Source organism: Aethina tumida, chromosome 4, assembly GCF_024364675.1.
Source record: "Aethina tumida isolate Nest 87 chromosome 4, icAetTumi1.1, whole genome shotgun sequence".
NCBI classification, from domain to species: domain Eukaryota; kingdom Metazoa; phylum Arthropoda; class Insecta; order Coleoptera; family Nitidulidae; genus Aethina; species Aethina tumida.
In genome coordinates, this window is record NC_065438.1 from 13,835,559 (window position 1) to 13,859,892 (window position 24,334).

At 26.3% G+C, this 24,334-nt stretch overlaps 1 protein-coding gene across 5 annotated transcripts in view; it reads left to right on the top strand.

The window, feature by feature from the left end:
• The window catches only part of LOC109602828 (four and a half LIM domains protein 2), a 126,186-nt gene that overhangs the window by 90,374 nt on the left and 11,478 nt on the right, over nt 1–24,334 (top strand). For 3 of the 5 annotated variants that reach the window (XM_049966733.1, XM_049966732.1, XM_049966734.1), the window contains 2 exons: nt 8,396–8,596; nt 8,655–8,829. In XM_049966733.1, coding sequence (XP_049822690.1) covers nt 8,396–8,596; nt 8,655–8,829 — 376 coding nt within the window. Of the gene's footprint in view, nt 1–1,721; nt 1,991–8,395; nt 8,597–8,654; nt 8,830–22,483; nt 22,778–24,334 lie in introns of those variants that run through there. The other 2 variants (XM_020019274.2, XM_020019276.2) reach the window with 2 other exon arrangements.

A 24,334-nucleotide genomic window follows, 5' to 3' on the forward strand; every position in this document is an offset into this window, starting at 1 on the left:
AGAATGCTTCATAAAATTTTTTGCCAAATATTTGTGCGACTTTGATTTTTTAAAATAGATTAACACATCAAATTCGTCTATTTTAAATCTTTAATGTGGCCTCAAAATTTTTGACAGTGTCTTCATTTCCCCATAAACTATAATTAGTTGAAATGGCGCTTAGCAATTAATCAAGCTGGTATTTAAACGGGATGACTAATCCATATAAATAAATTATAAAAAATTGCGCTTTTCTGTTGTGCAACACGTTTATTTATGTTATTAACATGCACCTGTTAAGTAGTCCCACAATATTTACATTATAATGCAACGGTGGGCATTAATATTTTTAAATTATATACGTCTTCGTTTAATACGTTATTGTAAAACCCACAAGTTAATGCATAAATTATTCCATTAATAGCACTGGGGAACAAATTTTCAATTACTAGAACTTTAAATTTTTAAATTCCGGTGTGTTTAAGTTATTAATAAATGGAAAAGTTGTTAGTTGGCTCTAAATTATTTGATAGAAAATTTTAATTTATGGTTATATATAGAGAACTTTCAAAATTCAATTAACAATATTCTTTTAGTTCCACTAGAGTAATTAATTAATACGATTTTATCATCTGAATGAATCAATGTGAAGTTTAGATACTCATTTTACACTTGTTAACTTCATCTTGATGTAAATTCCATTGTTGCAGTTGAGAGGTAAAAAGTTCTGCTTATATTCCAAATCCCTCATAAAATCACTTAATTCATTTTGACTGAAAAAACATTCCCAAACCATAACGGCTCCTCCACCATATTTCACACATTAGGTTTAGTGTACTTCTGATTATACCTTTCATTACCCATATAATGCCATCGACTTTCATCAGAAAACAAAACTATTTTCCATTGCCCATCTGTCCAGTTCACATGTTCTCTTACAAAAAGGTCTTCTTTGCTGATTTTTTACCATATAGACCAGTTTCTTTTAGTCTTCGTTTTATGGTACTCACCAACACACTCTTCGTTTATTTCTTCTATCACTTTTGGAAACTCATCATTGTACTAATGAAATGATTATATTTTTTAATTTGTTACTCTACATATGAGGTATAGTGTATATAACACATACTCGTGACATGTTGCTCAAAACTCTCTAATATCTCAAAAACAAAGAACTCTTGAAGAAGAACTGGTGGTTGATACACAAGTAACCAACAATTTAGAATACTTCAGAGATAATAAATTCAAGTATTTCCTATCTATTAGTACAGAGATTAGCATTGATTTAAAAAACCGGAGCCAGCTGAGACTTTTGCAAGACAAATTGCTAATTAGTATAATAAAATAAGTAAGGTTTTGTTATTTTCGTTTTGGAAAGATGTGTGACGTTCCCCAGTGTGGTAATAAAGTATTGTGTAAGATTTGTGTAAAGGCTTGTGAGAAGTTTATTTATTTATATAAAAACAATTATGAAAAAACACGCAATCTTGTTAATAAAAAAAATTAGACAGACTATTGTTATAAGTTGATGGGTGAAGCTGTGTGTGTACCTTAGCGGGCCATTTTTTGGCGAATCGGTTGGATCGACGGTGCCGGCGCACGTATGCAAGTCGGTCCAATTATAAAATTGCGTCAAGTATTTAATGTATTTATGTCGGGTTTCGGGAGTGCGGCCCACCTCGAAAATGTTGAAGAGCATCAGCAAGAAAATTGCACCCGGCACCACGTTCCATATCATTTTCTAAAAATACCGAATGGAAGCGGCCTTACACGTTTTACCCAACTAACAGAAATCAGTCGACGTCGTCTGACTGCACGGACTGTGTGTGTGTAAATTCGATTTTATCCGGACCGATTGTAAAAGAAAGGAAGAGAAAATGGGAGACGTGGACGCATACAGCAACTTCACCGTCACCAAGAAGACGAAGAAGGTGAAGAAGACGACGAAAACGACCGGCGATGGCAGGGAGGTGACCATCACCGAGATGGAGAGGACCAACGGAAACCAGGGGTATGTGCATGGCATTGGGGATGTAAGCCGGAGACAAACCACCAACCATTTACAAACTTACAGACCCAACAGACATATTATGACATGAGTGTTTGGAAAATAACAGTGGAAGTGCGACACGTTAATGCAAAATTTGCGATCTGTGAAACGGTCCGCCAAGTGATATTCGGTGTTGAATTTGTAATTTTATGGTTCACGTTTTAATGTGAGCAAGTACGAGAAGGCCCATTTTATTTGCAACTCCCAAAAATTTAACTAAATTTTGTATACAAGAAAAATTTATAAAATTAGGAATGAGGTTGCCTTGTTGTGGCTCTGTGTTTTAAATTTAAAACTTTCTAAACAAAATTTCGCAATAAATTTATAAATGGAGTTAGGAGGAAAAAATTAATATAATTAATTTTCAAAATTAATAAAAATTTGCTTATAAAAAGTTATTAAACCCTTTTAAAAATGATTATTATTATTATAAATATAATTTTTATCTCAAATATATAATTTATTGTTGGTGAAATGTACTAATTTTTCTGTAGTATTAATTTCAGTTCTTTTTTAATTACAAAAATTGCAAAAAAAAACTCATTAAATTGAATAATTTACATAAATATGAAATAAAATAAATTAACAACTACATAATTTTATCATTAAAAATATAAAAAATAAGTAAATTTCATAAACTACCATAATTTCATTAAATTTCTTAATTTCATTTTTTTTTTAATATTTCGAAAGAATTATGTAAACTGATTATATGGATTGTTAATATCAAATGTCACCGAATATAAAATCTGTCTTGACTCATTAAATTAATTAATTTACCTATTTAACTAAATATAAAAGATAATAAAATAACAATAGACAATATTATATTATTGACACACAAAAAAAAATTAAAAAATTATTATTTTTTCTTTCCACTTCATTATTTCTTTAATATTACATTACTATATTTTTATACAATTTTTAATAGTATAGTTCTATTCATTTATGGTTAAAAATAAGTAAAATATATATTTTTTTAATTTTTCATTGAATTTTATTAAAAATATATTGTGTGAATATTTAAGAACTTTTTATACATTTCTTAAAAACAGTAATTTTGTATAATTTCATGATCTATTTAAATAAAAAATAATTATGTATTCAATATATTAATAATTTTTTTGTCAAAAGTACAAAAAACAAAAAAATGAAATATTTTGTTTTAAAATTAAATAAAATTAAGAAATATTTTCTTTAAAATATTGTAATTTTATTTAATTTATTTCAATTATTTTATGAAAAAATAAATAAAACAATATATTTTTCAAATTTTAATCTTTATTTTTATTTTTAACATTCTGAACAATTATAAATCTGTCTAAAATTAAGATATATTCAAATATTTATTTTAAATATTATAATTTTAAGTCTCTTATGAAAAATATTAAAAAATATATAAAATTTATTAAAATAAAAAGAAATATTTTATTTTAATATTAAATAAAATTAATAAATATTTAAACAATCCATAAAAAATTTGTAATTCTATAACAAATAAAGTAATATATATTTTTTAATTTTAATTTTTAATATAGTGTTTTCTTTTAAAATATTGAAGTAAATAATTATGAAGTTAGCTAAAATTAAAATATATTTAAACATTTCCTAAAAACATTATAATTTAATAATTTATTTCAATTATTTTATATAAAAAATTAAATGTATAATTATAATATTCAGTAAAAAAATAAAATTAAGAAATTTTTAAACACTTCTTAAGAAGATTAATATATAGTTTTTCATAAGATATTGTCATCATTGAAAAATGTTAAATAAAAATTAAAAATAACATTTGTTAATATAAAAAAAAGTATTTTGTTATAGTAATATAAAATTAAAAAAATTATAAATATTTCTTAAAAATATAGTAATTTTATATGATTTATTTATTTATCTTTTTAAATAATTATGGAGAAATTCAATATTTTTTGTACTTTCACCATCACCATATTTTTTTAAAGAGTATAAAAAGATAATAAAATATATATTATATAAATAATTAAATATTTTAATAATATAAAATTGCATAATTATTCGAAATTTTTTATGAAAATATTCAATAATTAGTAAAAATTATAAATTTTAGTATTCGATTATTTTTTTAATCTTTATATTAAAGATATTAATTTTATAAATTTTATGTTTGATTTTGATTTGTGAAAATAAATAAATTAATATTTGTTAAAAATGTTCTAATAATAGAAATTTACATAAATTATTCAAAATTTTCTATGAAATTTTTTAATATTCTTTTATTTTTTAAATCTTAATATTAAAGATACTAATTTTATAAATTTTATTTTTTATTTATGAAAATAATTAAAATGTATTTTTAAAGTTATATTTAATGTTCAATTTAAAATTTTATATGTATTTTTTATTAAATTATATCATTTGAAATTATTTTCAAATAATGTAAAAACAACTTAGTAAGCAAAATTATTCGTGCTAATATTTAATCACAACTTTTTAATGAAAAAAATAAATAAATTAGCAAATATTTAATAATTTCTACACGTCTCAAAGACACTTTTGTTCTAAACTTGCTAATTAAAATAAAAAGGACGTTGTTTTCATTACCTTTTAACACACATAGAAATTGTGTTCGTGGTAATTAATTAACTTTTTACCATACGTATTTTAATAGGTCTTCTATTATTCTCCTAATTATAAAAATGAAAATTGTTTTTTGTGACTATAAGTTAAAAGTTTTAATTATGAATCAAATTTATAGCTTTTGATCAAGAATCCATATGACCAATATTATTTTCGCCGGATTTTTAATTTACCATAAGAAAGTTTAACCATAAAATTTTAAACAAGTCGTTAAAATTTAATAATTATGAAACAGATTTTTTGCTGTTGTGGCCTGGCCATTTCACTAGACATAATAAGTCCTTAATAATTCAATTAATATCCTTCTAACCAAACAATTATTTTGAATATTAAGTATGTGCAACATCTGTACAAACTGCTGCATTACCCATCGCATTAGGCAGGTCAGTACCATCTGGGTGCTAAAAATACACGTGCGCACCCGTCAGGAATTATTACAAGTGTCCGCAATCCGAATATTCGGTACACCGATCAGTCGGAGCGGTGTATCTCTAGAGATTCTCTGCGGCCATGTAAATAGTTTATTTTCGTCCCTAGTTTCACAAGATCTCCTCTACGAAACTTAGCTCCGAAATCTGATCCGGTGACTCCGAATTTCACTGTGAGACAAAAACTTATTAATTAATTATTGCTCAGGAAAGTAAACATGCGTCATTGCATCTATTTTTTTTTTCACATGGGCGGTTTTACGTTTCAATAATTGGATTTTCATTAATCGGTTCGCACTTTCACGCACTTCTACACATCGGGATCAGTTCGCAATTGGCAACAGAAGACATGCCATCACATACCCCTGTGTTCACTAAAGGTACATATTTGCTACGTGTGTGGGATATTAGTTTTTTTATGTGTAAATTTATGTATATTGTTTGTGAGTTTGGTGAAACTGTGTTTTATTTATTTAAACCTATCATTTATTATATTATAATTATGATATTTTGGCGGATAATTTATTAATTATAAATAAGAAACACTGTAATATATGTTTTAGATTTAACACAACATATAATTTTCATTTACATGACTGTTACTATTTCAATTAACCAACACAATCTTTCCCTTGAGAAAATAACATTTTCAAATATTTTACACTTGAAACACTTAGGAAAATATATTTATGTTTATTAAATTAATTTTCATGTAACGATAACACTAATAAATTTGATATTTTTACATTATAAATTGTTAGAGTGATTTTTACAATCGAGATTTAAACATTAAGAACTTAAAACTGGTAAAAATAATATTTTACTTCCATTAATGGATCATAAAGGTAAAAAAAACATTAATCAGTAATGTTTTTAAGTTTAGTTGAATTTTATTCTTACCTTTTCATATTCAATACTTTCAACTAATCTTATTGACTTAATATATTTTAAATCCACCAAAAATATAGTAATTTAAAACAGACACAAATAAATCGAAATATAAATTTGAAATGAAGTTTTATTTTATTAAATATTAAAAAAAACTCCTTTTAATAACTAAGAAAATATAATTAATAAACATAATATTATTTTTTCCATTAACGGATAAAGATAAATCCAAAAAATTTATTCAATTGAATTTTTTTCTACCTTTTCTTTTTCATTAAGATGTTCTTAATTTAATCTTATCGACTTGATCTTTTAAATCCACTAAAATACAAGAATTTAAAACAAAAACTAAATGAAAAATATAAATTTGGAAGAGATGTTTATTGACTTCATCCAACAAACAATCTTTACTTACTTTAAAAAAGATAAAATTTCAACTTCAAACTAAGTGTACACAATGTATTTTGAATATGTTTATTTTATTTTCTATTTATTCTTAAATTAATTATTTTAAAATAATTGTTTTACATTTAAAAAGTATATTTATGTAATTAAATTAATTTTCATGAAACGGTAACATTAATAAACCATAATTTTGAGTGTCAATATGGTTTATACATTTTAGTATAATTAGTAAAATAATATATTTTTCCATTAATGGATTATAAAGGTAAACAAATAGTGTTTCCATCTTTGGTTTAATTTTATTCTTACATTTTCTTTTTCATATCAATTTTCAGTGGCTTTATCTAATTTTATTTACTTTATCATATTTAAATCAATTAAAATATAGAAAATTAGTAAAAGAAATAAATATAAACATAATTATGGAATTGAATTTTATTGACTTTATGTCCACAATATATTTTTATAATTTTTATTTGATTTTCTAACATTAATAAATTAAATTTGACATTTTTACCTTAAAAAATGTTATTTTGATTTATATGCAAAGATTTAAAAATTAAGAAAATATATAATATATAGAATTGAATATTCTTAAGTGTAAAAAATTAATTAACATAATATCCTTAAACCTTAAAGTAGTTTGTTTGATTTTTGTTCATATCTTTTTTTATATAAAACAAGAACCATTTTTGGTATGGTTTTGTCGAAGTTACTTTTTTCATTTACATTTAAAAAGTTTATTATTTTAATTTAAAATTGATTTTGTTAATTATTTTATTATGGTAGTATTAGTTTTTACTAAAATATTTTAAGGAAATTATATTTATGTATACAACGATAACATTAATAAAATAAATAGAAATTTAAGTTTATTTATATTAGGTTGTTCAAAAAATTTGAGAATCGAGATTTAAAAATTGAAAAAATCCTAATTAATAATTTCTAAGTGAAAATTATTGCTGAATTTTTTCGTTTGTAAAAATTTTTGGACGACTTTGATGTTGTTCATTAAAATGATCGTTTACAGCATGAAGCTAAATTTTGAGGCCATAAAGCAAATGTTTTATATACAAAATAAAAAAAAATTAAATAATCTAATTAGAAAGAGCAATAACTCGAACCATAGTTTGCCATAAAAAACATCGAGTGAGTCAAGTTATTAAATAAAATAAAAATTAAATAATTTTAAAACTTATAATTGTAATACATAATGAGGGTATAGAAATTCGACTTATCGAAGGTTGTGCCAAATATTTAGATCGAGTTATCAAGATATTTGAGTAATATAAATTTATTCAAACAAATCAGGAGCTAAAACATAAACAACTTAACTTATATTTAGGTATTTCCTTAATTCCAAGGAAAATTGATAAAAAATAAATATTACTTTTATTTATTTAATTTTAACATACATGTTTATTTTATGTTGTTTATATGCCAAACATTAATATTTTTATTTTCCATAATGAATTTATTGTAATATTTTAATAAAAAAAATTACGAAAATTATGACAATTATTAAATTAAAATAAAATGTTGCATGTTCATCCATTTACTAAACTTGAATATTTATCTGAGCTATAAAAGATAAAATAAATCAATAAACCATAAGCAACAAATAAACTAAGTATTTAGATTGTACTACGTGTATGTGCATGTAGGTTCAACTGACACTGGTCTATCTTAACAAAAATGGCTGTAAGTAATTTCATTCGACATCGTCCAATTTAGCTTATTATTTATTTACATTTAATATTAAGTATTCAACTGCTTTACATCAATTTCAAACCAAGTCCTAACAAAAATAATTTAATGTTTAAACATCGGTCCAAATGCATACCATAAATTATTCAATGTTATTGCTTTAAACGTTGCATCATTTGGCGAGAAATGTGCCATAAATAAACTAATAGCAACCTAACAATAACACATTCACTCAATTTTTATATGGTGCCTCTGTACATTTTTCCCCATTGCCCCAAAACCTGTACGTGTGATTAATATTTTCTTGTGCAATTTCCAGCTAATTTTCAGTGGTGAGTACACCAAGGCGATGAACAAGGACTGGCACGGCCAGCACTTCTGTTGTTGGCAATGCGACGAGAGCCTGACCGGCCAGAGGTACGTGCTACGCGACGACCACCCCTACTGCGTGTCCTGCTACGAGTCCGTGTTCGCCAACGCCTGCGAGAAATGCAGCAGGACCATCGGGATCGACTCCAAGGTAACGGACCCTTCGACCCCCCGTTTCGGGTGAATCTAATCCAATGTTGCGTTCGCAGGACTTGTCCTACAAGGACAAGCACTGGCACGAGGCCTGCTTCCTGTGCACCACCTGCGGGGAATCCCTGGTCGACAAGCAGTTCGGCTCCAAAGGCGACAGGATCTACTGCGGACGCTGCTACGACGAACAATTCGCCTCCAGATGCGACGGCTGCCACGAGATCTTCAGGGCCGGTAGGTGGACTTGTTGCTTAATCTGTGACGTGCACGGCAAATATTTGCCTCGAAATTTCGGACGCCCACCGCGTGTGGAAAATGTGGTAGTCTCTTAAAACGATTTCGCACCTTAGCCCGGCTCATTAATTAATTTGTCAATGATTTAAGGCGATCGTTTAATGGTTTAATGGGCAACGAGTAATTTGGATGTCCGACCATTATTTATTGATCAACATTACGGGGGTTCAGCTTTTGTACATCGGTTTACATGATTAAGTGCGTTAAATATGAAAATTTTAATTGACGTGAATCACACGGCATTCGCGGTTTACAAGTTAAATATGATGGCTCTCGAAATAGCTTCGTTTGCATAATTGTTGAATAAATAAATATTTGGCGTGTTGTTTGATGGGTTTTATTATTTGTAAGGATTTATGTTATGGCTGTTTTCACAATTATGGATTGTGCTCCCGGAAATTGCGGTTTATTTTTTATTCTCTATTTACTGTTGTTATATAATGTTTAATATCAAAATAAAAATAACAAACTTTAAATTTTATCTTATCTAGTTTAATATATAATAAATCTTTATGTACACAATAAATAGTTGAACTATTGGATTTTGTAAGGTTAATATAATTTAAAAAATCAGATACATTTTTTAATTAATATGTATTAATATTAATATTATTAATAATGGATAACAACAAATTACTTTTATTAAAAATAGTATTTAATTATAATAATTATCTAATTTAATTAATCTATTAAATATTGTTGATGTTACATAAATTATAAAAATGAATTATGTCTTTTTAAATTACATATAACATGCACAAAAATATAGAGAAAATAAGAAGTTATTGCCTCATTATTAAATTAAATAATATTAATTAGTTAATATTTGAACCTTTTCTTCATAGTTAAATTAAATATTTATTAAAAATTTTTTAAATATATTAAAATTTTACATAATTTCATGATTTATAAGTTCTAAAAATTTATATTCTTATTATTGATTTTATTAATCATTAAAATTAAAGTATTTTGAAATCTATTATATGACATTAATTTTTTTAATTACATAATTTGGCTTAAATTTATGATGAAATATTAAAAAAATATATATTTTCTAAATTATTACTTTAAAAGTTAAAAAAATGTTTTTGTTCACACTATGACGAACTTTTGTTTTGACACACAAAAAATAAAAAATAAATAAAATTTTGTGCTTTATTCTAATATATTATTATTTTGTCTGTCTGTCAAATTATATATAATTTAAAGAAAATAAAAATATATATATTTCGTGATTTTTTTCTTAATTTTAATAATATATTTTTTTATCATATCGTGACTTTTTGTAATTTTTTGTCAAAAGAAAATTACAAAATAAACAAAATACTGATTTATTAATTTTTTTGAATATTATTATAACTATTTTTTTATAATTTTGTAATTTGTTTCAATTTTTTGACAATATAATTTAAATTAAGAAAAAAAAATTGTTATGTAAAATGAGAAATTTTTAAAAACTATTTTTAAATTTTACAAATTTTTGAAACACAAGACAATTTTTTTTGTATTTATAATAAAGAAAATTGAATTTTATTGATGTTCCAATCGTAAAATATTTAAAAAAAATTGGTAACAATTTCTATTTCAATTTATTTTTTTTTTTTTGTTAAAATATTCATTACAATTATTCTATTTTTTTTTTTAATTTTATGGTTTATTTAAATTTAATAAAAATGACAGAAAATTTAAAATTTTATATTAATCTTTTGTTTTCTTTTTCTATATTTTTAAAAATTATTTTGGTAAAATTAATAATTTGTTAAAAACTTTTATAATATTAAGATTTTTCTCAGTTTAAATAAATAAAATAATTTTAATATTCATCCTTTTATTAATTTATTTTTTAATATTTTGCGTTTAAATGTTGAACTTCATTATTATTATTATTGCCACATGTGAAAATACAAAAAATGAATTAAAATTATAATTTTTTATAATTTTATTATTTATTTCAATTTATTACAACTTAATTTAAATAATTAAAATATTTATTATATTATATCATAATTTTTCTCAATTTAAACAAACAAATTATTTTTAATATTCATTTTTTTTTATTATTTTTTAATGGTTTTCGTTAGAATTTTGAACTTATGAAAAATAAATTTTTTTCAATTTAAATAAACAAAATATATTTAATATTCATTTTTTTATTATTTTTTAATGGTTTTCGTTGAACTTATGAAAAATAAAGAAAATTTAAAAACAAATTCTATTTAATTTCAAATCTTCTGATTTTTTTCTATATTTTTAAAAATTAGTCGAGAAAAATTAAGAAATTTTTAAAAACTCTCCTTTTCATAATATCCACAGTTTAAATAAACTAAATAAATAATTAAAGGTTTGAGTAGTTAATTTACAAGTTTATAATTGTTTTTGTTTAAATTTTAAACTTTTTAATTGTCTACACACACAAAATAATATTAAAATAACTAATTTTTAAAATATTATTCACTATTTTAAAAGTTAGTTAAGCAAAATTATTATTTATAATTTTGTTATATTTGTTTCAAATTTTCTATGGAACAACTTTAATAAATAGATTAAATATTAATATTAACATTATTTAAAATTTTCAAAATTTCAAGATATCAATTTAACTATTGTCATTGGAATTTTTCTATTCTATTTTATTGAATTAAAAAAATGTGTATGTTCTAGTTTTTATATTTGCTTAATTAATATAAAAATATTCTAATTATAAAATATAATATTATTTTAATATTATACTAATAAAATTATTCCCAACTAAATCAAGAAAAGAAAAAAGCACAATATCACAATTCTTTTGTTAAATAAAATCTAATAGGGTTATATGTTTATATTTTAAGTTCAAAATAATTAATTAATGTAAATTCTAATTAAAATGAGAATTTGTTCTATCGAAAAGTGTAATCCCCCCATTAAATTTCGTTTGACTCAAATTATGTAAAGCTGACTGACCATAAATTTTAACCGAAGTAAAATATAGTTCTCGAAACAAAAATAAAATATGTAAAAACACCGATTCATCTTCAGCTGTTCTCGCCCATATAAACATGTTGTAGTGAACCTGTTGAAACCGGGACTTTCGCCACATTGATTAATCGCCACCGTGGCGGTGAACCTGTTCAGAAAATCCAATCCGTAAACAAATCCACCGTATATTTTCGGCATTAATAGCCGGAAGAGTTGCGCCCGACTCTTAACAGGTATGCCACCCACAGCCGGCGGTGAAAGGCGGGCCGTCGTCGCTTAGAACACTATCCGAAATAATGATGACGTAAATCCGTCACGGTCCGCCCGAAAACGAAATCCCAAACCCAACTTACAGCAGGCCCTTTCCGCCACGGCGAAGTGCACACCTGAGTGCGGGACCGGGATGCAAATCGTTTTGCAGATGTGGCCCTCGATTTTTGCAGACTCCGCAATAATCGAGCATATGGCTTTGTGGGCACCCACTTGTGCCGCAACAGCTGCACTGTTTTAATATATAAATTAACAGGTAACGAGGCTGATACGAGTTTCACATTGATGGGAATAAAGCTGGGGAACAAATTATTGCTTTTTTGTGGTTCTTGGACAAAACCTAATTGGCTAAAATTACCTATTTTAGTTGGCTCCCAAAGAAAATATATTATTATCTATTTATTCGAAGTTCGGCCCAACGTTGAGGCATTATTGAATTAATCGGTAGATCAAGTCTTGGGGTAGTACATTGTTTCATTCCCTCTGAAGCTGTTGAGCTAATTCTTGAAGGTTATTTGGGGGTTCCAGATTTTTTATACGTCGCCTTAGAATGTCCCAAAGATAATCTATTGGATTCATATCGGGATTATTCGCTGGCCACTCCATAACCCTCAAATTAAGCTCTTCAAAGAAATTTTGAACAACTCTGTCAGTGTCTTACATTAACTTTCGACGACGATACTTTCCAGTCACATTAATGCTTATACCAAAATTAACATAGATCTACAAAACTGGAGCCATCTAAGACTCTTCTAAAGCAAATTCTAATTAATATATTGTAATAAAATAAGTAAGAGCATTTTTCAACTGGTAAAATAAAGTATGCGTATATTATTTTGCATCTAGGTTGTTTACGTATCACTTGGATGTTAAACAACTCTAAGGCATCCTTAGCGTTAGTCAGAGATAAAAATAACACAGCGGTGAGAAATTTAATGCGTCTAATACGAGCATAAATTATAATTGAACATTTTTTAATTGTATAATCGAGACGTTACATCATTTTAATTAATACAAATATCAAATTTTGCAATAGGCTATCTGCAGGCCCCATTAATTATTCAGATTGTGGAAGAATATTGTAAAAAAATGTTTAATAGTATCGTTTAAGCATCAATCGGTTCGCCATTTAAATAAATTTATGTGGCGTGGGATGAAATCCGACTTGTCATTAGAATACAATGGGAACGTGATCGTTTGGGTCGAGTTTTTTGGGAAAATTTGCTGTAATTGTCCACCGATATTTTAATTGTGTTTATGTTTTTTATGTGAATTAATCATTGATGGTTTTATAATTGTTTCATGAACAATTATAAAACCCAGCCAATTAAACGTTATTAGAAAATAATCACATACTGGGTGTTGATTTTGGGCGTTATGGGTATTTCCAAGCCAAATAGAAAAAAAATCACTCAAGTATCCAGATTTCAACTTGTTTTTAAACGATGATCGTGATCAAATATAAAAAAATATTTTTTCGCCTGCTTTTCTGGTTTTTATTTATTTACTCTTCTGGATTATTATAGGGTGATTCATTTAACTTATTTATTAAAATTTTATGGAGAAAAAAATGGATATGATTTCAATTTTTTGTAATTATTATGAGTTTTAACCACTTTTTTAATTTTTTCTGAACAAAATTTAATTTCCTGTTTTGACGGAAGTGACATCAACTTTGTTATTTTCAATGAAACATGTATAAATTTGATTTTTTAAATTCTATATATAATTTCAAATAAATTGACTATACCATGTTCTATATCTAAACTCAATAATTTTTGAGTTTTTAATTTTTTTCTAAAAATTTTGACAGATGGTCTAATCAAAATGTCAGTAAAGCCTCTAATTTTGATATTGGAAAGATTTTTTTTTATAATCAAGGACCATACTATAAAAAGTCATTATTAGTATTTCCAAATTTTATACAAGGTGTTCATTATTTATGTTTAATCTCGAAAATCTTAAAACGTCAATAAATTAGTTATTTTCAATGGAACACCATGTATATTTTAGTGTAATTAAATTGAATATTAAATCACCTTAACAGAGATTTTAGCAAAATTTTAAAAATAATGTATCCTGATATTAAGATGCCACAAAAACAAACACTCGATACAATATTTGGAAGTATTAATAATGGCTTCTTATAGGATGGTTCTTGGTTAAAAGGGTATGTCAAAAATAACATTTCCAACATTAAAATTGGTAGTTTTACAGACATTTTAGTTAGACCATCAATCTGTCAAAATTTTTAGAAAATTATTAATAATTCTAAAACTATTAAGTTTAGGTATAGGATATAGTATTTTATTTGGAATTACATGTGGAATATAAAAATCTAAAAATCTACAGGGTGTTTAATTGAAAATTTCAAAGTTATTTTAAAATTCAAAAAATCAAAATCAAATAACAAACACTTTGTATAAAATTGAGAATACTAATTATGGCTCCTTTTAGAATGGTCATTGATTTACTTGTATGCCAAAAATGATCTTTGCAGCATCAAGTTTGATGGCTTTTCAGACATTTTAGTTAAACCATCAATATGTCAAAATTGTTTAAAAAGAAATTAATAACTTAAAAACTATTGAGGTTAGATATAAGATGCAGTATACCCATTTTATTTGTAATTACATGGAAAATATAAAAATCAAAAAATATATAGAAATTAAAAAAATTATTGATGCTTTAAAATGCATAAAATTAAAGGTAGATTAACAATTACCCTGTCTCATAAGGGTTGCTTATAGAATGGTTCTTGTATAATGAGTATGTCAAAAAATAACTTTCCACCTTCAAAATTGGTCAATTTACAGACGTTTTAGTTAGATCATCAATCTGTCAAAATATTTGGAAAAAAATTAATAACTCAAAAAATATTAGGTATAAGATGGTATAATCAATTTATTTGAAATTTAAAAATTCTAAAATATTGAAGGCGTTCTACTGAAAATAACCAAGTTGATGTCACTTCCGGCAAAACCAGAAATTAAATTTCATTCAAAATAAATGAGAAATATAGTTCAAATTAATTTATGAAGATATAAAAATTTTAAATCAATATTTTTCCTGATCTCCACAAACTAATGGATGAGTTACGCAAATCACCCTGTATATACAAAGTTTTTTAAAAAAGAAACGAAATAAATAAAAACTTTCGGAATGTATGTTAATTTCCAGTTTTATATATTTTCATTCAATAATCACAGTTAATGATATTGTTGTAATCTCACCTTTACATCAGTTTTTTGTTGTTGTGTTGATTGTTATTAATCAGCAATCAAAATAAAAATAAATAAATACATGGACAGGAAATTGTAGGCTGACGTCAGATACTTGAATAACACTTAGTATTAGTGCGAATTTATTATTGATTATCGATAACCGATATTTAAAAGTGAATGTATAAATCAAATGATGCAATAAATATTCATTGTGGTTTATTGTTCTGGTTGCAATTAATTAATCTGAAATAAAAGTGAAATTATCAAGACGGTTTTTACACCTGGTGAAAACTAGAAAGTATTTGGGAGTGTTTAGGAGGAAAATTAATAGTGCAAAATAATTTTGCTAAAAACCATTAACATTTATTTACAATAGTTGTTAAACTTTATGTTTTACCTAATTATCACGTTATGAACGTTCGAACAGTTTTTTTATTATCTCGACACAAGTTAATTTGAACGTTGTCGTTGCACGTTTCGCGGAGGGAATTTATCGGGGAATCAAATGTATGCCACAACTGGTTACCAAAAATGGAAAAGCGCCGTTCAATTCACAATGGTACGTAACACGCGTGAATCCATGTTGGCCAGCGACCGATACACCTACAGAGCCGGTGGTTATGTTATTTTAAAACGGGATTGATCCGATCAGCCGAGATTTCTAAGCCGAATTTATTATTATCACTACGTATGACCAAAATCAGTAAAACGGTCGCGTACACGCTTTCGGCCTTTCTCTTTCTATAAAGGGACGAACCACAACACAACGCGATATTCGGCACAAGGAACGTGACGCCTTCGGTGTAACCCCATCGTCGACACGTAAAAATCGAACACTTTAATAAAAAAAATGATTTTATTGTTGAAAAATTTGTTACAAGGACGCACAACTAAATTACAAGTATGAATCACGAACGTTATGTTACGTTTAAATCGATGTTTAAGACTGAAGAAATTGCAAATAATTTCGAGTGAGATCATGCATTCGTATTAACCCAATTTCGCATTATGTATCGGGCAATTTAGATAATTTTGTTGCCAAATTAGTTTCTTATGCTAATTTTGTGCCAAGTTTTTTTGAGGTGCCAGTCCTAATTGATTTTGCTGTTACTAATTAATCAATTTCTGTTCCAATTAAAATAACTTTGGGGAACAAATTTCAACTTTCATTTTGTTTCCTGAGCAAAATCCATTTTTCCACTTCACCTAAGTAACAGCAAAGTCATTAAACAGCTCATTTTTGTCATTGAATCTAAAATGTAGACACTCATTTTGCCCTTCTTAGCCTTTACTTTATGTTAAAGTAAACTGTATTGCCCAGAGGTCAAAGCTTTTGTCTTGAACAATTCCAAATCATTTATAAGGTCACTTAATTCATAATTAATTATTATTTTGTGAAGCTTTTTATGTGATAAATCACAAATAAATTAGAAGTCTTGCGAGGTTGATGGTCCGGCTACATCATCAGAAACAAGGGTATATTCCTGAGGTGGATTAGGTACAGGCAAATCGCCACTATAAGTCACCTGGTGTATGGTGAATTGTAAATTTGGATACTGTATCTTTTTCTTCTCCAAAAAGCTTTTTTCGATGGGGGGTGTTAAACAAAAGTAACAGCCAGTAATGTGGTCTTTTGGTTCACACGACATCCTAGAGACAGCGAAGGGCATCTTAAGCTTATTTCCACTTAGCTAGCTGTGAATGGTGGAAACACATTTATAGCAGCAGAAATGGAAAGCCCAATTTTTATCTTGGTCTCCTACTTTGCAGCCAAAATACAAGTAGTAAGCACCTTTTATTAAAGAACTAAGAGTACGATTTTGTTTTTCAAAAGTGACTCTACCACATATATTATTACCTATATGTAGAGCAATTTTAGAAATTTTAATTTTTCTTGATAAAAATGTACGTTTAAATATTCATAATTAATTATTATTTTGTGAAGCTTTATACTGGGAAATTCACAAATAAATTAGAAGTATTGCGAGGTTGATGGTCCGGCTACATCATCAGAAACAAGGCTATATTCCTGAGGTGGATTAGGTACAGGCAAGTCGCCACTATAAGTCACCTGGTGTATGGTGAATTGTAAATTTGGATACTGTATCACAGACCTTTTCTTCTCCAAAAAGCTTTTTTCGATGGGAGGTGTCAAACAAAAGTAACAGCCAGTAACGTGGTCTTTTGGTTCACACCACATCTTAGAGACAGCGAAGGGCATTTTAAGCTTGTTTCCATTTAGCTGTGAATGGTGGAAACATATTTACAGCAGTAGAAATGGAAAGCCCAATTTTTATTTTGGTCTTTGCACCCAAAATACAAATAGTAAGCCCCTTTTATTAAAGAGCTAAGAGTACGTTTTTGTTTTCCAAAAGTGACTCTACCACATACACTATTGCCCATATGTAGATCAATTTTAGAAATTTTTATTTTTTCTTGATAAAAGTATAAGTTTTAATATTCATATTATTGTCAGTTATGCAGTATATTTGATAACAATAATCCTGCAATATAACTGTTTATAAGTGAGTTTAGTTACTTAGTTATTTATTATTATTTGAAAACAATACTAGGGCCAAAACAACCTTACGTACATTTGGCCTTCCTTTATTTAATATTTGGTAGTATATCTTTAATAACTTCTAAATACTTCTTTTCATTAATTTCAGTTGCTTTTTAATATAATCGTCCGATATTTCTTCTGATTTTAAACTTCTTCGTAGAGTTCATTCAAATTTTACATGGATTTTCATCCCAAAGGTTTTCAGTTTGAGTGAGGTCTGGGCTTTGTGCTGGCCAACACATTACATTAATATATTTTAAATTTAATGGTGGAATTAAGCATAAACAAGTAATTATCAAATTGGCAATGATCTACAAAGCCGGAGTTAACTGAGACTTTTACGAGACAATAAAATAAGTAAAACTTGACATTCCCCAATTAAATTTAATAATTGTGGTGACGCAATAAACAGTGCCAAAAATAAATAAAAATCCTTTGTCAATTCACAATGGCCGAAACAACAATAACACTTGTACGTTTAACAGTTAGATTCTTGAACAATCTTCCAGACATTCAACGACCTTTTTTTAACGTCGTTTATGTTTTTTATCGTAATTGTAGACGTTCCCTCATTTAACAGACATGCGATCCGTAATATAAAATGGAAAATTATTAGAATCACGAGCGGTAATAATAAACGTTGTTGTTTAATTGTTTTTCGATAAACTGAGCCAGTCACTGGTTGTTGGGACCGCAATTAAATATAGATTTTTCATTAGTTTCCAGACTTGTTTCAGTAACTGATAGGTGTGTAAAGAAAGGATTGTAAACAAAGACACCTTTGCGTCGATAGCTTAATGCTTATTTGACGAGTTTTTTATTTAATGATGTCTGTTCTTCAACAAATATTTTTAATCAATTAGCAAATCAATTAAACGTTGCGGTAATTTTGGGTGGGCACCAACACCTGTCGAAAGTCAAACACACTTAAGTAGTAACTAGTTGTGCTTAACTATTTTCTTTTTTTTTTTTTTCTAACCAAATATCAGAATACGATCCTGTTTGTCCTTAAGTTTCTTGTTTTATCAATTAAATGGCAGCCGTTCAATGCGACTTTTGCCGGCCAGGAACGGAACAGATGGTCGCAAAATATTATTGTTTTCGACGTTTTAAAATAGGCAAATTGATTTCATACCTAATTTGGCCGACGAATTTTGGCCGTCGAAAGTGGAAAGCGTCGATTTGCATAATTCGGTCTTATTTATGGTCAGCGACACATTGTGGCGTAATATTTACAACAATTCGATTCGCCGTAAACAGAATAAATATGGACAAGGACTTATTAATTATATAAAAATTATATAAAAATGGTGGATGCGCCAAAAATGTGTCATTATTCGTGGTGAGAAAGCCCTTTCCAACTTCATTAACTGATTTTTCCAAGTGATTCAATGGTATAATACAAAAAAATAAAATTATCACAAAATTACTAATATAATATTGACTGAGAATGAATAGATTTGATGACGTGCAAATAAAGTTATGCCGCCCAGATTGTGCTACAAAATAATAATGTTATCCTGAAAGAAAATCTCTAAAATATTAATTAATATTCTTGCCAAACTTTATACAAGATGAGTAATCAAGAAAAAACAGTCGCATTTAACACGGTTTTAAAATAGAAAAGGGTTGGGACTAAGCCACGCCAATATATGCTCCAATTAAGCAAATTAATTGATATAATGTAAAGCACAAAATTTTACAATTAGAGTTCGATCAAGTTGAGACTCGGATCGTATTAGTAGACACGCCCTTTTATATTGTTTTGAGTGCGCAGTAACAGATTTTTACGTTGCAACGCACGTGACACTTTTCACTTTCTCACTACACCTTATAAATTTTTGCTAATGAATGTTTTTTTTTTTTTGAGAGTGCTTAAGAAGTAAAAGAGAAGAAGAGAAATTTATTTACTTGCAAACTGTATGATTAGTAGGAATTATTATTATTCATGTTTTACAAAAAAATTTAATTAAATAAATTAATTTGTTAGTAAAAAAGGATATATTAAAAATTGTGAGTGAAAATTTGCTAATTTAATTCTCGTGAAATCGTGGATATTATTATTGATTTGTACTATTATTAATTTGAATTAAATTGGCTTGTATCCAGCTAGCCAAATGTTGAAATAATTTTGAGCTGTCAAAGATTCCTCCACACATTTTTAAGCATATTTAAGTTTATTTAAAGTATTTATGTTAATTCTTATGAAATTAGTCATATTAATTTATAACTAATATATTCTCTTTTGTTGAATCTACACTATAATAAACAATATATGAATAAATTTATAGTTTTCTGACTGGCCAACTGTCGAAGCTTCTTATATATATTTTTAAGAATATTTATATTGTTTATTTTATTAAACTGTTGAAATTAAACCTCTTAATTTATTATTAGCATATTTTATTTATTATAGATTATTATAAATAATAATAATATAAATTAATGATTATTAACTATTCTTCTGACTGGCAGCAAACTATCGAAGATTAGTTGATTCTAGATTATAATAAATAATATTAGATTAAAAATGAATAAATATTGGCTATTTTTCTTTCAAGCCATATGTCGAAGGTTCTTTTATATATTTTTTAAAATATTTAAATTAAATTAAAGTGTATTATAACAAAAATAGTGAAATTAAACAAATTCATTTATAACTAATATATTCCCTTCTAGACTATATTTAAAATTAGATTATAAATGAATAAATGATGGCTAGTTTTATAATTAGCCAACTAGATATAATTTAAGAATATTTAAATTAAATTAAAGTATATTTAACTGATGAAATTACACCACTTAATTTATAACTACCATATTCTATTTAGTTAAATCTGAATTATAATAAATAGTATTAAATTAAAAATGAATAAATATTGGCTATTTTTCTTTTTGACCATCTGTCGAAGGTTCTTTTATATATTTTTAGAATATTTAAATTAAATTAAAGTGTATTATATCAAAAATGATGAAATTAAACATATTCATTTATAACTAATATATTTCCTCCTAAACTATATTTAAAATTAGATTATAAATGAATAAATGTGGCTAGTTTTCTAATTAGCCAACTATATATAATTTAAGAATATTTAAATTAAATTAAAATATATTATATTTAACTAACGAAATTACACTACTTAATTTATAACTACCATATTCTATTTAGTTAAATCTGAATTATAATAAATATTATTAGATTCAAAATGAATAAATATTGGCTATTTTTCTTTTTGGTCATCTGTCGAAGATTCTTTTATATATTTTTTAGAATTTTTAAATTAAATTAAAGTGTATTAAAACAAAAATGATGAAATTAAACATATTCATTTATAACTAATATATTCCCTTTTAGATTATATTTAAAATTAGATTATAAATAAATAAATGTTGGTTAGTTTTCTAATTAGCCAACTAATATAATAATAAATATAAATTATATACTAATAAATAGTATATAATTTAAGAATATTTAAATTAAATTAAAATATATTATATTTAACTGATAAAATTACACCACTTAATTTATAACTACCATATTCTATTTAATTAAATCTGAATTATAATAAATAATATTAAATTATAAATGAATAAATATTGGCTATTTTTCTTTCTGGCGATCCGTCGAAGGTCCTTTCATATATTTTTTAGAATATTTAAATTAAAGTGTATTATATCAAAAATGATGAAATTAAACATATTCATTTATAATTAATATATTTCCTTCTAGACTATGTTTAAAATTAAATTATAAATGAATAAATGATGGCTAGTTTTCTAATTAGCCAAATATATATAATTTAAGAAGAAGAAGAAATTAAATTAAAATATATTATATTTAACTGACGAAATTACACCATTTAATTTATAACTACCATATTCTATTTAGTTAAATCTGAATTATAGTAAATAATATTAGATTATAAATGAATAATTCTTGGGTATTTTTTTATGACCAACTGTCGAAGAAGACATTTTTTAGAATATTTAAATTAAATCAAAATAGGATTATAATAAATAAAAATACAATGTTTTTTTAACATTTTAATATTTCTTATTATAATATTGTGAACTCTTCCAACAATAAATGATGCGTTATCTTGGTAATTATGTACTGTGCTTATCAATACCCACTTTTTATTGAAATTCCATCCAAAATGACGTACGTGTATTACAACTTCAAATGTCACATGATTCATTATTGTGGAATTGCCCCGATTATCTCCAAATGTGGTTCAGTATTGTTGAAAATACAATAAATTACTCAGAAAGAAATATGCAAGTCTATTTGACATTCGAGTGGTTAAAGTAGATACCATGAACACAATTTATGGATGTTAAATAATAAAGAAATTGAGAGTGCCGCCGTTGGGGCGGCCACGCCGGCCGCCGCCGACTTCACCTACGAGATGCCGAGATGCGTGTGTAGGTAGCGGCGGTCCGCGTCTCGGACCCGTATTAACCTTGTGCCGCACAAATGTTAACCGCGAGCTGGTACGAAATCTCCGAAGGAGCGCCACTCCGCACCGAAACAGTGTGATGGCAGCGGCTAAACGTTGACGGCGCGTTCTGAATATCCGATCTCCGTGCTCGGCGTGCGTGTGTTCCGTGCACCGATGTGAAGTGACTCCCTTATTACCGAAGCGATTCCAGTACAGATTCGGGACGATGGCGGGAACGTTGAGCGACCAGTTCAAGACGCGACTCAACTTGCAGACGAAAACCGTCGGCGAGGAGAGGATCAAAAGGGCGAAGGAGCGCAACGAGGATGTGGCGATACTGTCGATGGAGCTGCCCGGCGACAAGAAGGCGTTCAAGTGCTGCCTGGGCAAGGACTGTCTCTTCGGCGATCCGGCCAGCCTGCCCCTAGGTGTGTGTGGTTTTGGTGCGATTCGCACCGTCCGACGCGCGTTTTGCGGACGACGATTTTGTTTGTTGCCGCAGTGTAATTTTGGCACGGCGAAAATAGTGTTTCGATTTGTTTACATTGATGGGCGCTTCCTAGATCGGTCGGTGCGGATTATTTTGTATGCCGGTTGGGTTACAATGTCCAAGTTTCTCGGTACATATTTGACATTTTTGCTTTGAAATTGTCGGCGGACGTCTTACGATAAATTTGCTCGATACTTTTTGACCACTTGTTTTTGTATTTTCAAAGTCTGGCAAGAAGTTTACATTTTAAATAATTAGACTTAAATTAAAACGTTCAATATACTTAATTCATTATTTAATATCAATTAGTTATTCATTTTTTTTTTTTTTTTTCAAGAAATGCCATTTTATTTTTAAAATGTAATCTAATACAAAAATAGTTCCAACATCAAATTAATTATTTATTATTTTTAGAATAAAATTAAAATATAAAATTTTAAAAATTATTTATGTTCAAAATAATTATTTACAAATTTATTTTTGTTTAAAAATTGGATAAATCAGAATAACAAATAATAAATTATGTGCGTCAAGCATATCAGAATAATTTAATTTAAAATTTTATATGTATTTTTTAAGTAATCTTTCAATAATTATGAATTAATGGTTGTGTTACAATGTAAACAAGTAAAAATATTTATTTTTAGTATTTCCCATTCTTAAAACCTTCAACCTGTATGTAATATTTATTTATATATTTATAGTAGTATTCCATTACAAAACATATTTAGAAATTTGAATAATGTTAAATTTTAACTATTGCAATTTAATGATTCACTTGGTAATTCAAAATCTCAAGATATCAATTTTTCAAAAATAATTTTATTATTGTGTGAGTTTTCTATTTAGGATCATTACTTTGAATATTCTGTAATTTGAAAAAGATGAAAATTAATTTTTTTTTCAACCAATAATTCAAAATTTCTTAAAAATCTTTTATAATACTTTCATAAATACATATTTAAGTAAAAGTACATTCTTATTTTGAAAATAAAAACTTTTCTAGTTTAGAACATTATTTTGAACATTCTAATATTTTTATTTTGAAATTAACAATATTTGAAAACTAATAGAATTATGTCTTTTTTCTAATTTATTCTAACATTACTTTGAACATTCTATAATTTTTGAAGATTATCCATAATTTTGGTGATTTTCAATCAGTAATTCAAAATGTCTTGAAAGCTTTTACTTTAATACATACATATTTAAGTAAAAATCAACATTTTTATTTTGAAAATAGCAATTTTCCAAAAAGTAATAGAATTTTTTGACTTTTCTTGTTTATAAAATATCACTTTGAGCATTCCATAATTTTAAAAAAGATCATAATTCATAATTTTGGTGATGTTTAAACAGTAATTCGAAATGTCTATAAAAGCTTTTATTTTTATACATACATATTTAAGTAAAAATCAATATTTTTATTTTGAAAATAGCAATTTTCCAAAAATAATAGAATTTTTTGACTTTTCTAGTTTATAAAACATCACTT